Source organism: Terrapene carolina, unplaced genomic scaffold (assembly GCF_002925995.2).
Source record: "Terrapene carolina triunguis isolate 2854851 unplaced genomic scaffold, T_m_triunguis-2.0 Scaffold110, whole genome shotgun sequence".
Taxonomy (NCBI): domain Eukaryota; kingdom Metazoa; phylum Chordata; order Testudines; family Emydidae; genus Terrapene; species Terrapene triunguis.
In genome coordinates, this window is record NW_020664461.1 from 6,725,094 (window position 1) to 6,738,422 (window position 13,329).

The 13,329-nt window shown below is 47.5% G+C and overlaps 1 protein-coding gene across 1 annotated transcript in view; it reads right to left on the reverse strand.

Moving 5' to 3' along the window:
• CFAP57 (cilia and flagella associated protein 57) overlaps positions 1-13,329 on the reverse strand; it is a 136,337-nt gene that overhangs the window by 40,809 nt on the left and 82,199 nt on the right. Inside the window, exons 11-14 of the mRNA XM_024209557.1 lie at positions 9,388-9,561; positions 7,001-7,162; positions 6,329-6,484; positions 2,054-2,147 (exon numbers count right to left, since the gene is read on the reverse strand). Of these exons, the coding sequence (XP_024065325.1) occupies positions 2,054-2,147; positions 6,329-6,484; positions 7,001-7,162; positions 9,388-9,561 (586 nt within the window). The remainder of the gene's footprint in view (positions 1-2,053; positions 2,148-6,328; positions 6,485-7,000; positions 7,163-9,387; positions 9,562-13,329) is intronic.

The window sequence follows — 13,329 nt, forward strand, 5'->3', positions numbered from 1 at the left end:
CTTTCTAAAGATATATTTTTATCATGATACCCACAAGAAATAAGTTAACATTAAAACAAAAAAGTGATTCTTCTCTGGATTTGCCCGAGTGCCCTGTTTTATGTGTGCCTCTATCTTACATTATAAGCTCTTTGGGGCTGGGACTGCCTTATTTTGTGCAAGCATGCTGTCAGAACTTGAGAACACAGCTCATGGTGCTCCCACTCTACTGCTTCAGTGCAGCTGACTAGAGTTTGGTACGCTGTACAGAGACCCAAACAGAGTGAATGAAGTACACCCAACAGGAGGGTTCTCCGATCTACTTGATGCAATACATCAATAGCAATGAAGCTCTACCTGAGATGATGATCATCAGAGCTGTATGAGCAGTGCTCTTAGTGTACGTCTACACACCAATTAAACACCTGTGGTTGGTCCGGGTCAGCTGACTTGGGCTCAAGGGACTCAGGCTGCAAGGCTGTAAAACTGTTGTGTAGATGTTTGGGCTCAGGCTGAAGCCTGAGCTCTGGGACCCTGCGAAGTGGGGGGGGGGGGGCGCGGCGGTGCCATGGGTCTTTTATTCCAGGGTAGACCTACCCTTATAGAGCAAGTGTAGGCACTGGCCTTTCCGGAATGGCCTCCTTCCCCTGCCATGATCTTAACCTAAGTTTCCCTGAAAGCTGCATGAACGCATGGCTGCACAGCAGGCTAAGCGCTGCGCATGCGCCTCAGGGAGCCCACTTGGCTGGGACCTGCTGCAGCCAAAGGAGAGGTACCCCTCCCCCAGCCCCCAACCTAGCCCAGCCCTGAACCTGCCACAACCGGGGGAGGGGCACCCTTCCCCCGGCCCCAACTCAACCCTGGACCTGCTGCGGCTGGCAGAGGGGTGCCCCTCCCCCAGCCTGAACCCAGCCCAGACTTGCCACACCTGGGGGACAGGTGCCCCTCCCCTGATTCGAACCCAGCCCCGACCCAGACCTGCCGCGGCCAGGGGAGGGGCGCCTATCCCGCAGCCCAAGCCCTGGAGCTGCCACGGCGGGGAGAGGTGCCTCTCCCCACAAGCCCAGGTGCTGCTGTAGGGAGAGAGAGTTGGGGGGAGTTCTCTCTCCCTGCTGTAGCCCTGGGGCAGCCTGCACCCCAAACCCCTCATCTCCAGCCCCACCCCATAGCCCACATCCCCAGCCAGAGCCCTCACCCCCCAACCCCAACCCTCTGCCCCAACCCTGAGCTCCTCATCCCCGGTCCCACCCCAGAGCTCTCACACCCCTGCACTCCAACCCTCTACCCCAGCCCTGAGCCCCCTCCCACCCCTCTGAACCCTTCAGCCCCACCACATGAATTTTGTTATGTGTCACACATCACCTCCATATAGCTGCACATATTTTTTTCCCCCACACATGTGCGGAATGTTTAGAGGGAACACTGATCTTAGCTATGACACTTGGGCCTAGCTACTTCTGTGCTGTGCAGGGTGCACTGCATACTGGTTTCCTCATTGAATGATAGGTAAGATGTCATTTTTACATAGTCAGCTTGTAGAGGAGAACTGTACTTGAACAAACATCACAGTTTCACTCTCCTCTCCTTGTGATGCACTCAGTCCCAAAGCATGAACATATGCTATTGTCAAATGTCACTGCCTTGCTTTTCCCCGTATCTCCAGTGCTGCTTTGAATTCCTCCATTTTCCTGGCACTCATTTATATAGATTTCTCTACTCCATTGCTGTAGGACTCTTCTGCCATTCCAGTTTCCCCAAGTGCTACCTAGATGTTCCCCCAACCTTCATCAGCTGCCTGTCATTCCTTATTGCCCCACCTCTCTGGTTCATGCCTGTCCCTTCTTACTGTTTTTTTTTCAAAACTGAAATCACATTTTGGGTGTTACCACAATACAAATCAATTAAAATAATTCTAGATAATGACAGTGATACCCTACTCTCCTTAAGGTTTTGCACCATTTTGCTCATGCACTGCACATTTTTTAAATGGACTTTCCCTCTCCACTTCATCATTTGCCATGAGTTCAATGCAGTTCCTCCCATTCTGGCTGTAGATATTCTCATGTGTCCTAACCTAGGTCCTGCACCTCCCTGGACTGTTTTTCCATCAGCTCAGACAGCTGCTCCTGGTGCTGCAATTCCTGCTTTTCTTTCTCTGCCTTTAACACCTGGAAAAAACAAACAGATGAAGTTTTCATCTGAAAACAGCAAACCAAACTCCAAGTCCCTCAAATGCCTGCCTAGGGTGGGGAATAAATCAAAGAGAGTGGAATGTGTAGCTCTACCCTTTTCAGGGTGAGACTGCAGGGGTCACTAAGATAACAAAGCCTTCAGGGCAAATGAATCCAGAAGGGACAGACTAAAAAGCAAAGGAAAACCAAGTTACATAGTAGTAAATGGAGTTCTTAGAATATAGCATAGAGCCGTGGTTCTCAACCTATTTACCACTGTGGGCCGCATGTGTGGCCCACCATGTGTTTTGTGGGCCGCCTCCAATACTACCTGTATGGCCCTCAGGATGTCACATGGGCCACAGCTCTGTGCTGATTGGGCTGCAAGTGGCCCACAGGTTGAGAACCACTGGCATAGAGCTACATAGATCTATATCTACTGAAAGAAGTTACTCAGGTGAGGCTCGTACTTTTCCCCACAATGCCACTAGGGACCTCATCTCTTTCTTTGTAAATAGTTTCTCAGATGCCCAGCATGCTAATTGGTGCAGGATTTTAACATCTTGTCTGCAGCAACCTTTAAGCTCTAAGATCCTGGCATTTGGGGTAGAACAAGATGAACAGAATACAGTTGGCCTGTGTATTCCATATAGTTGAGATATATCTTTACAGCTCTAGGAATGCCCACTTAGGATATGTCTACACTGCAATTAAAAACCTGCACCTGGCCTGTGCCAGCTGTCTCGGGTTTGCAGGGTTGGGCAGCAGGGCTGTTTAGTGCAGACTTCTGGGCTTGGGCTGGAGTCCAGGTTCTAGGGCCCTGTGAAGTGGGAGAGTCTCAGTGCTCAGGCTGCAGCCTGAGCCCAGAAGTCTACACTGCAATTAAGTAGCTTTGCAGCCTGAGCCCCACGAGCCTGAGTCAGCTGGCATGGGCCAGCTACGAGTGTCTAATTGCAGTGCAGACCTACCTTTATGCTACAACATTCCAAAGGGGTACTAAGGATTGAAACAAAATGATTGGGAAGTTATTTACCATATATAGTAACAGGAGTTCTTGAGATGTGTTGTCCATATGCACATTCCACTGATGATGTGGAGGTACCTCAAGAGCTCAAGATCAGAGAGTTTTCTGGTCAGTTGTATCCATACAATGTGTATGTTTCCTCCTGTCCTCATGCTCTTCAGCGAGGGCATAAAGATGAAGCATTCACCGATGTGTTGGCCACTATTTGGTTCCTTCTTACTGCAGAATCCCCAAAGAGGACTCTGATGTAGATAGGATGGAAGGGCGGATTGTGAAATGTGTATATGTACATGTTCCGAAGAATGCCAATTACTATACATGGTAGGTAAAGTCCCATTCTCCTTTGTCTATATGCACATTCCACTGATGGTGACTCCCAAGCAGTGGTTGCATCAAGGAGATGGGAGCTTGGAGGAGTTAAACAATGAATGAAGAACTTCTTTACCAAATGCAGCATCAGATCTGGAAGCCTCAGTTAGGGCATAGTGCCTTGTGATCATGTGTACTGATGCCTACCTAGCTGCTTTACGGATATCCGATATTGGTAGATTTTTGCAGTGAGCTGCTGAAGCGGCTTGTGATCTAGTAGAGTGGGTACTCATTGTGGATAGTGGCTCTACCTTGGCTATGTTGTATCATGTTCTGATACAATCAGAAATCCAGTTTGGCAATCTCGTAGATGAAATTGCAGAGCCTGTCGACCTTTCCGCTACATAGACAAGCGGTCTCGATGCTTTTCTAAAGGGTTTCATCTAGGGCTGTCAAGCAATTAAAAAAATTAATCATGATTAATCACACTGTTAAACAATAATAGGATAACATTTATTTAAATATTTTTGGATGTTTTCTACATTTTCAAATATATTGATTTAAATTACAAAGTGTAAAGTGCTCACTTTATATTTATTTTTGATTACAAGTATTTGCACTGTAAAAAAACAAAAGAAATAGTATTTTTCAATTCACCCAATACAAGTACTGTAGTGGAATCTGTCATGAAAGTGCAACTTACAAATGTAGAATTATGTACCAAAAAATTGCATTAAAAAATAAAAATGCAAAATTTTAGAGCCTGCAAGTCCACTCAGTCCTACTTCTTGTTCAGTCAATCACTCAAACAAGTTTGTTTACATTTGCAGGAGATAATGCCGCCCGCTTCTTGTTTACAATGTTACCTGAAAGTGAGAACAGGCATTCACATGGCACTGTTGTAGCCGGCATCGCAAGATATTTACGTGCCAGATGCACTAAAGTTTATGTCCCTTCATGCTTCAACCACCATTCTAGAGGACATGCATCCAGGCTGGTGATGGGTTCTGCTCGATAACAATTCAAAGCAGTGTGGACTGACGCATGTTCATTTTTATCATCTGAGTCAGATGCCACCAACAGAAGGTTGATTTTCTTTTTTGGTGGTTTGGGTTCTGTAGTTTTCACATCAGTGTTTTGCTCTTTTAAGACTTCTGAAAGCATGCGCCACACTTTGTCCTTCTCAGATTTTGGAAGGCACTTCAGATTCTTAAACCTTGGGTCGAGTGCTGTAGCTATCTTTAGAAACCTCACATTGATACCTTCTTTGCGTTTTGTGAAATCTGCAGTGAAAAAGTGTTCTTAAAGTGAACAACGTGCTGGGTCATCATCTGAGACGGCTATAACATGAAATATATGGCAGAATGTGGGTAAAAGAGTATAAAAGTTTCCCTCAAGGAGTTCAGTCACAAGTTTAATGAACAAATTATTTTTTTAATGAGCGTCCTCTGGAATGGTGGCCGAAGCATGAAGGGGCATACGAATATTTAGCATACCTGGCATGTAAATACCTTGCAGTGCCAGCTACAAAAGTGCCATGCAAATGCTTGTTCTCACTTTCTGGTGACGTTGTAAATAAGAAGAGGGCAGCATTACCTCCTGTAAATGTAAACAAACTTGTTTGTCTTAGCGATTGGCTGAACAAGAAGTAGGACTGAGTGGACTGTAGGCTCTGAAGTTTTACATTGTTTTGGTTTGTTTTTGAGTGCAGTTATGTAACAAAACAAACAAACAAAAAAAATCTACATTTGTAAATTGCACTTTCACCATAAAGAGATTGCACTTCGTACCTATATGAGGTGAATTGAAAAATACTCTTTTGTTTATCATTTTTACAGTGCAAATATTTGTAATAAAAATACACTGATTTCAATTACAACACAATACAATATATATGAAAATGTAGAAAATATCCAAAATATTTAATACATTTCAATTGGTATTCTATTGTTTAACAGTGCGATTAAAACTGCGATTAATTTTTTTGAGTTAACTGTGATTAATCGACAGTCCTAGTTTCACCCTGTTCAGGTGGTAGGCCAGGACTCTCCTGATGTCTAGAATGTGCAATGCTGCCTCAGCTCAGTGAGGTTTTGGGAAGAATGTGAGATGTATTTGTTGATATAGGTGAAATTCTGTCACTATCTTAGGGAGAAATTTAGGGTGTGTCTTCATGGATACACTGTCTAGGTCAACTATTGTATAAGGCAGATCAGCTGTCAATATCTGAATTTCCCCAACTCTTCTAGCAAAAGTTACAGAAATGCCACTTTCCTGGAAAGGTGCAGCAGGGAAGAAAAGGCCATGGGTTTAAAGACTGGCCTCATGAGGGTTGAAAGTACCAGGTTCAAGTCCTCTCATAGGGATAGTTTCCTTGATTGATAGGAATACCTTAACTAGGCTTTTCAGGAACCTAATTACCAATGGATGAGAAAAAAATTGTATGCCCCTGCACCAGTGCATGATAACAGAGATAGCCACTAGGTGAACCTTGACAGAACTGAGTGACAGGTTCTTGTATTTCAATTTGAATAAGTAGTCAAATATTTGAGGAATTGAGGAGTGATGAGGTGGCACTGATTTCTGGTAGTATCTCTGAGAAAATATCTTCCATTTTGCCAGGTAGGTTTGTCTTGTTGATTCTTTCTGCTATTTATTAGAACTTCCCTAACTTGACAAGAGCATGCCTGTTCTGTCATTGATATCCATCCACTCACCATGCTGAGAGATGCAGGGATACCGGATTCAGGTGTAGGCTGTGTCTTTGGCTCTGAGACTGCAAATTTGCAGGTGGTTAGCAATAAGAGAAGAGATATCTTGCTATTTCCTGCTACAAAGTGAATACCTGATTTTTGGTTTTAAGGGACTCCATCTCTTGGATGAATTTTTCAGTTAATTCCTTCATCTTCTCATTGTAATTCATGTCCTTGAGTCGTAGCTGGTACTCATTTTCCATCTTCAGCTCCTCCACACGAGTCTTCAGTTCTAGCATAACTTGAGTCTGCCATGAAAAAGCCAACAAGATTGCTAAGAGAGAGAGGTTATTTATTAGTAACTACAATTGCTTGGGGGTATTGCCTCTGCATATTCACACTTCTGCAAACAGCACTATGGCACTGAGAGTTTCCAGAACATTTTTAAATGTTTTGCCCATTGGGAGGTGAATGTACCACTGAAACAGGAGAAATCTTAATTTTGAACCTTGACCTTATGAGATGGTAAATAGAAATCCTGCTTCTGCCCTCTCCACTCAAACTGCTCTCAAAGTCTATAATGAGTTGGCCAAGGCATAGGGCCCCTACTCTTCACCCTCACTGCTATACACTACTCTTTGCATATCAATATTGGTAGCAGTTTGGGTGTAGCCTCTCCTTCTGAATTATACTGTGGCCAGTCTACTCAGCTACAGTGTAGTACAGACAGAGCTGGTCACAACATTCTGCAAATGTAGGTCATAATGTCTAGACTGGGAGTCTGAGGAGAGAGTGTAGGATTTGTATTCTTAACTTGTTAATACCTTCTCTTCCATATCTGTTTTTGTGATCAGCACCTCTTCAGCATATCCCACTTCCTTCTCCCGTTTCAGACCCCGTCCTTCCTTATCATACACTTTCCAGATAAGCAGGCAGCCATCCTCTGAGACAGTCAGCAGAAATTGGTCATCACATGTTATGGACATCTAAGGAGGGAAGAGACAGCAGAATAAAAAGAGTATAAATGATATAGGGTAGGGGAGAGATATAGTTTATGTCTACACTAGATTTTTCCCCCCTAAGAGTTCCTATCATTATTATGATCAGTGAAGTTGTGGTGAGAATGCTAATGTAGCCAAGCTACCAGCTTTTTAACCATCAAGTCTAGACAACAGGATAGCTAGAACACTAGCAGCCCCTGTCTATACTAGCACTCCTGTCACCAGTGGAGCTGCACAAATATTACTAGAATGTCAGGGGAAAAAAATTACAAATCTAGTACAGACTAGATCCTAGGTCAAGGGCCCACTTTTCTGACAATGATACTGTAGCGAGGCGTAGCTGGACCCCTCTTGCTTCTGCCTTTTCTGTCCTCACAAAACCAATCAGGGACACCTCAGGTCGATGCAGTCACCCATGTATTTTATTTATAGTTCTTTCCCACCAGCAGCTTACTATCCATGTACAGGGTTTTACAGCCAAACTTCACCAGCAACAGAACCACCAGTCCGTCTCAGCCTCTCACGTTTCTCTTCCCCCCTCTGGCTTCCTTCCTCCCAGCCTTTATAGCCCCTCACTAATTAAGCTGGCAGCTGTTCCCAAGCAGGCAGGGCTATTCAGCCATTCCCCTTGATTGGGGCTGGCATGGCAGAGGGTTCGTGCCCAACATCCTGTCACAGATACTTAACACAACTAGCCTCTGCAAAGAGTTTTAAAGGGGCTAAGGATTTGGCTTTTTTTTTTTTTAAATAAACAAAAAGAATCTGAAATTTCTCCAGCTTTGGACAGGGTGAGGCCCCCTCGCAAGACCCATCCTCTGGATGCCATCCATCAGCTTTACTGTGTTTCTGAAAGCTTGACAGATTGGCAGTTACAATTTCTCTCTTGCAGTTTGTCCAAGCAGTGTGCCCTGGGCATGTCAGTTTGGACGGGGAAGATGTGCCATTCTCACTGCCCTTTTCAAAGCAGGAAAGGTGGTTTCGTTAGGTTCTATTAAAAACTTAACAAATATCCACTGGTGATGCTCAGAAGAGATTTTCCAATCCCTTATAACTATTTTTATTTTCCTTCACCCCAGCCAAACCTAAATAGGAGACTCTTCCTCAGAGAGGATGTGCCATATGCCAAGCTAGGAATTTTTTGTTCAGCCATATTTGAGCACAATTCTTTTTTCTTTTATATGCTGGGAAGGTATTTTTTCATCCTCTCCCATAACTCAGATACAGGCGAGTGTATTCTCCTGAAATTTGCTGAAACAATCCACCAAAGGGCACAGATAGTTTCAGCCCCAGAGCAGAATTTTTGAGGCACTTACATGCATGTGACAGAGGATTATAATGGAACTCAGTATAGCATTATGACAGAAAGGTGAGCTGCACCTGTGATCCTTCTTTCAGTCTCTCTCTCTCTCTCTCTCTCGGGCATCCTCTCCAAGTCATAGGACCACTCTCAGGGCTGAACCCCAAAGATCACCCACTTTTGGACTGAATCATCATCAGGCTGCAGCATCCCTTGGTTACCAACTAACTTTACGTCCAACAGGTCCAACTAGTTTTGGCCCCTGCTACAGTAATCTCTCAGAGCTGTGATCCAAACTGGTAAAAGCAGTGCCAAAAAACAGTTTGTTCAAAATAGAGTACGATTAATTTAGTCAAAGGAACATTGCAAGCAGAGACAAGTGGATTAAAAACAAAAGCCTGCACATATTTTGTCTTATCTAAACTTCGCCTTTACATACCAGTTTAACTAGGTTCTGCTTAGGCCAGGTATACCCAAAGCATTGTGGCTGGGTCAGGCAGGATGCCCCAAGCAACTGCTGCCTGTCAGTCTGATCTTCCCAGTCAGTGAATCTTCCCTCTCAGCTCATGGGCTGCCTTTTATTCCTTCCAAAGATCCCTCGTTCAATATTTCAAAGTTCCTTCTTCTGATCCTGTTTCTAGTCCAAACTGGTTTATGTGTTTCTCTAGTGAGGTGCTGCAGGATTTAACCCTTATCTACCTTTCAGCCAACAATACCTTAACCAACAAAACCAAGGAGATTTAACATTCATAAAAATTAAAACAAATAATTCTAACATTTTTCACATACAATATGTAGCCTTAACACTAGCAGATGCTACAGAGTAGAAGAAAACAGAGATAAACAAAGAGCAGGGGAGTCCAAATGACTCAGATGTTGGTTGGAAAAGAAAAAAAAAAAAAAAACTCCTTACCTTGGTAACAGGGCCAGCATGGGCCTGATACTCATTGAACTCCTTGTGCACAGGCAGTGGGTACTTCATAGATCGGATGGTCCCCATTGAAGTGCCTGTGAACACCATGCGCCCAGAATGAGACACAACTATTGCGGTATAAGTAACATCAAAAGTAGGCACTTCACGCAGGATCTAAAAAAAAAAAAGGAAAAGCAGCACAGACTAAGCTCTATAATACTGCCTACGTAACAGTGTATGAGCAGCTGTCACACCATTCGACTTACAGAAAATGACAAAATAATGAGAAAAGTCTGCCTAGAGGAACAGAGCCATGAGCAATAATTAGTATTAGGGTGTGACGAGTTCCCCCTGGGTGCTGCCTGGAACTGGGGTACCACTGAGCCCCTCAACCCACCAGCCTGGGCTCCCACTCATGCTGTAATGCTGTGACAAGCTGCAGACACACTCCCAGTCTCACACTTTCACGAGCACACAGGTAGGGACACACCCAGCTGTAATAACATGCAGACAAGCTTTCTGACCAGCCCCTGCATGGGAAGGCTATACAGCTAGGGCACTTACCGGCTTCCTGGGCATACCCCCCCTCTGGAGGGTAAACCCAAAATTAAACTGTCTTGCGCTGCACAGAGAACTGTACAGTGTAAGCTCATAAAATCCACCCTCTCCCTCAATGTGGAGAGAGAGATGCAACAGTTTTCTGCCCCAAGTATGATTTCCACACACTAGTTTTAGACAAAACAAAAACAAGTTTATTAACTACAAAAAGATAGATTTTAGTTAATTATAAGGGATAGCAAACAGATCAAAGCAGATTACTTAACTAAACAAAAACACAATCTAAGCTTAATATACTAACGAGATTGGACATGAGTAGCAAATTCTCACCCTAAATGATGATTAGGGCCCTACCAAATTCAAGGCCATGAAAAACATGTCACAGACCGTGAAATCTGGTCTCCCACCGTGAAATCTGGTCTTTTGTGTGATTTTACCCTATACTACAAGCGTTTCTCAAATTGGGGGTCCTGACCCAAAAGAGTTGCAAGGAGGGTCGCAAGGTTATTTTAGGGGGGTTGTGGTATTGCCACCCTTACTTCTGTGCTGCTGCCTTCAGAGCTGGTTGGCTGGAGAGTGGCAGCTGCTGACTGAGGGCCCAGCTCTGCAGGCAGCAGTGCAGAAGTAAGGACGGCAATACCATACCCTGCCATCCTTACCTCTGCACTGCTGCTGGAGGCGGCTCTGCCACTTTCCAGCTGCCCAGCTCTGAAGGCAGCGCTGCCACCAGTGCGCAAATAAGGGTAGCAATACCGTAACCCCCCCTACAACAACCTTGTCACCCCACCCACAACTCCTTTTTGGGTCAGGACCCCTACAATTTCAACACCATGAAATTTCAGATTTAAATATCTGAAATAATGAAATGTGCAGTTTTTAAAATTCTATGACCGTGAAATTGACCAAAATAGACCATGAATTTGGTAGGGTCCTAATGATGATTTAAGCCGGTTGCAGAGCTTCTTAAAGGGCAAACTGCACTTGCTTGCAGCTTAAAATCCCAGGTATTCCTTTCACAGGCTAAAAATCCCTCTAGCCTGGGTTCAGCCCTTCCCCCAGGTCAGTCGTCCTTCCTCAGGTGTTTTCAGGAGTCTCCTTGGGCGGGGAATCAGTGAAGAACCATGATGATGTCACTCCCCTGCCTTAAAATAGCTTTTGCATATGCCAGGAACCCTTTGTCTCCAGGCTTAGTTTCCATGCCTTTCAGTGGAAAAACACTGGTATTCCAAGATGGAGTTCAGTACCAGGTAACTTGATCACATGTCCCTGTAGGGCAGGGGTCGGCAACCTTTTGGCCTGAGGGCTGCATTGGGTTTCGGAAATTGTATGGAGGGCCAGTTAGGGGAGGCTGTGCCTTCCCAAAGAGCCAGGCGTTGCCCGGCCCCTACCCCCTATCTGACCCACCCCCTGTTTCTCGCCCCCTGACAGCACCCCTCCTGGGACTCCTGCCCCATCCAACCTCCCCTGTTCCCTGACAGCCCCCCGGGACCCCTGCCCCAATTCAACCCCCCTGTTCCCCGCCCTCTGACCGCCCCAACCCCTATCCACACCCCTGCCCCCCGACCAGCTCCCCAAACTCCCCTGCCCTCTATCCAACGCCCCCGCTCCCTGCTCCCTTACCGTGCTCCCTGAAGCACCGGTGGCTGGCGGCGCTACAGCCACGCTGCCCAGAGCACCAGGACAGGCAGCCACGCCACCCAGCTGGAACCAGCCATGCCACCACGCAGTACAGAGCACTGGGTGAGGCCCCGGCTCTGCAGCTGCACTGCCCCAGGAGCTTGCAGCCCCGCCGCCCAGAGCACTGCACCTGTGGCACAGTGTGCTGAGGCTGCAGGGGAGGTGGAACAGCAGGGGAGGGGCCGAGGATCCATTGTACCGGGGTCTGGGGCCTGCAAAGGAGTTGGCGCAGGTACCTCCATACCCCCAGTGGGGAGATGACTGATGGTGGCCTCTGGTACTCGGGGCTCTGAACGTGCTGAGCGGGAGGCCGCCGGTGGGGCCCCTTGGGCTTCGTGATACGCCCACGGGGTCCAGAAAGACCAGTGTGCAGGATCCTGTCTAAGGTCTTTGGCCCCATCCTGCCAATGGCCTAGGTCGTCCGCTGTCTGACCCAGAGCGGGATAGGCTGTGCGGGAGGTGCCATCAGACTGTGAAGAGCGTGAGGCGGATCATGAGGGCCAGGGCGGTGTGGAGCGTGTCTGTGTTGACTCCGCTGGGAACGGTGCCAAGCAGTGCCGGCCCACAGGTGTGCGGTCTCTGCGCGGTGCTGGGGAGCGGTACCGGGATCGAGAACGGTGCCGATGGTCATGCTGGTACCGAGATCCAGACCTGGATCGCGATGAAGACCGTCTGTGGGAGCAGTACCGGGAGCAGCCTCTCGAGCAGGATCGGTGCTCAGACCGGTGCCGGGATCTGCGTCGGGAGTCCGAACAGTACCGAGGTGTGGGGCGGTGCCAAGAGGTGGAACGGTACCGGGAGGAAGATCTGGGCCGCGAGTACGACCGGTGCCGTGATAGAGAATGGTGCCGAGACTGCGAGCGGCGCCGGGACCTGCTCCTAGATCAGGAGCGGTGCTGAGAGTCCACGCTCGGAGATAGAGGACGTAATAGGGTTGGCTTGCCCCTAGACTGCACCGTGCAGTTGGAGTGCAGTGCCGCAGTCTGAGACGGTGCCGGTTCTGTGAGGGCAATGAGGTCCCTTGTTGTTGCAAACGACTCCGGCGTAGACAGAAGACAGGGCTCAACCACAGTATGGGTCGGGGAGCCAGTCCCCACCGGACTCAACGGCCCTTCTGCTGGTGCCGGAGTCAACGGTGCCGATGTCGGTGCCTGTATCCTCGGTCGCTCCGGTACCGGACACGAATCCGAGGTTGGCAAGGGGGGCGCCGGTGCCTGCTGTTGTGAGGCAGTCCCCACCAGTTTACGAGGTCTCTTCTGACCCGGAGACAGGGATCGGCACCAAGGAGCTTGCGGTGGACGCGGTGCCGGCGGAGGTTGGTGCCGTGGGACTTTATCCACCTCTCCTCGCGGTGCAGTACTGGAGGTCGCCGCCGGAGCACTGTGCACCGAGGCACTCGGTGCCGGAACTTGGCGTGCCGAAGGAGGATCCGGGCTGAGGGCCGCCTCCATGAGGAGCTGTTTGAGCCTAAAGTCCCGCTCCTTTTTGGTTTGAGGCCGGAAAGCCTTGCAGATCTTACACTTATCGGTCTGGTGAGACTCTTTAAACAAGAGTTGTGAGGATCCCCGTTGGCATAAGCTTAGAACAGTTGAGCACGGTTTAAACCCCGGAGCCTTGGGCATGAGCCTGGGCGGCACGCCGGGGAGAAACCCCCTTCCAGCCCGCTAACTTCACTTATAAACTACTCTAGAACTATGAACTACTAAA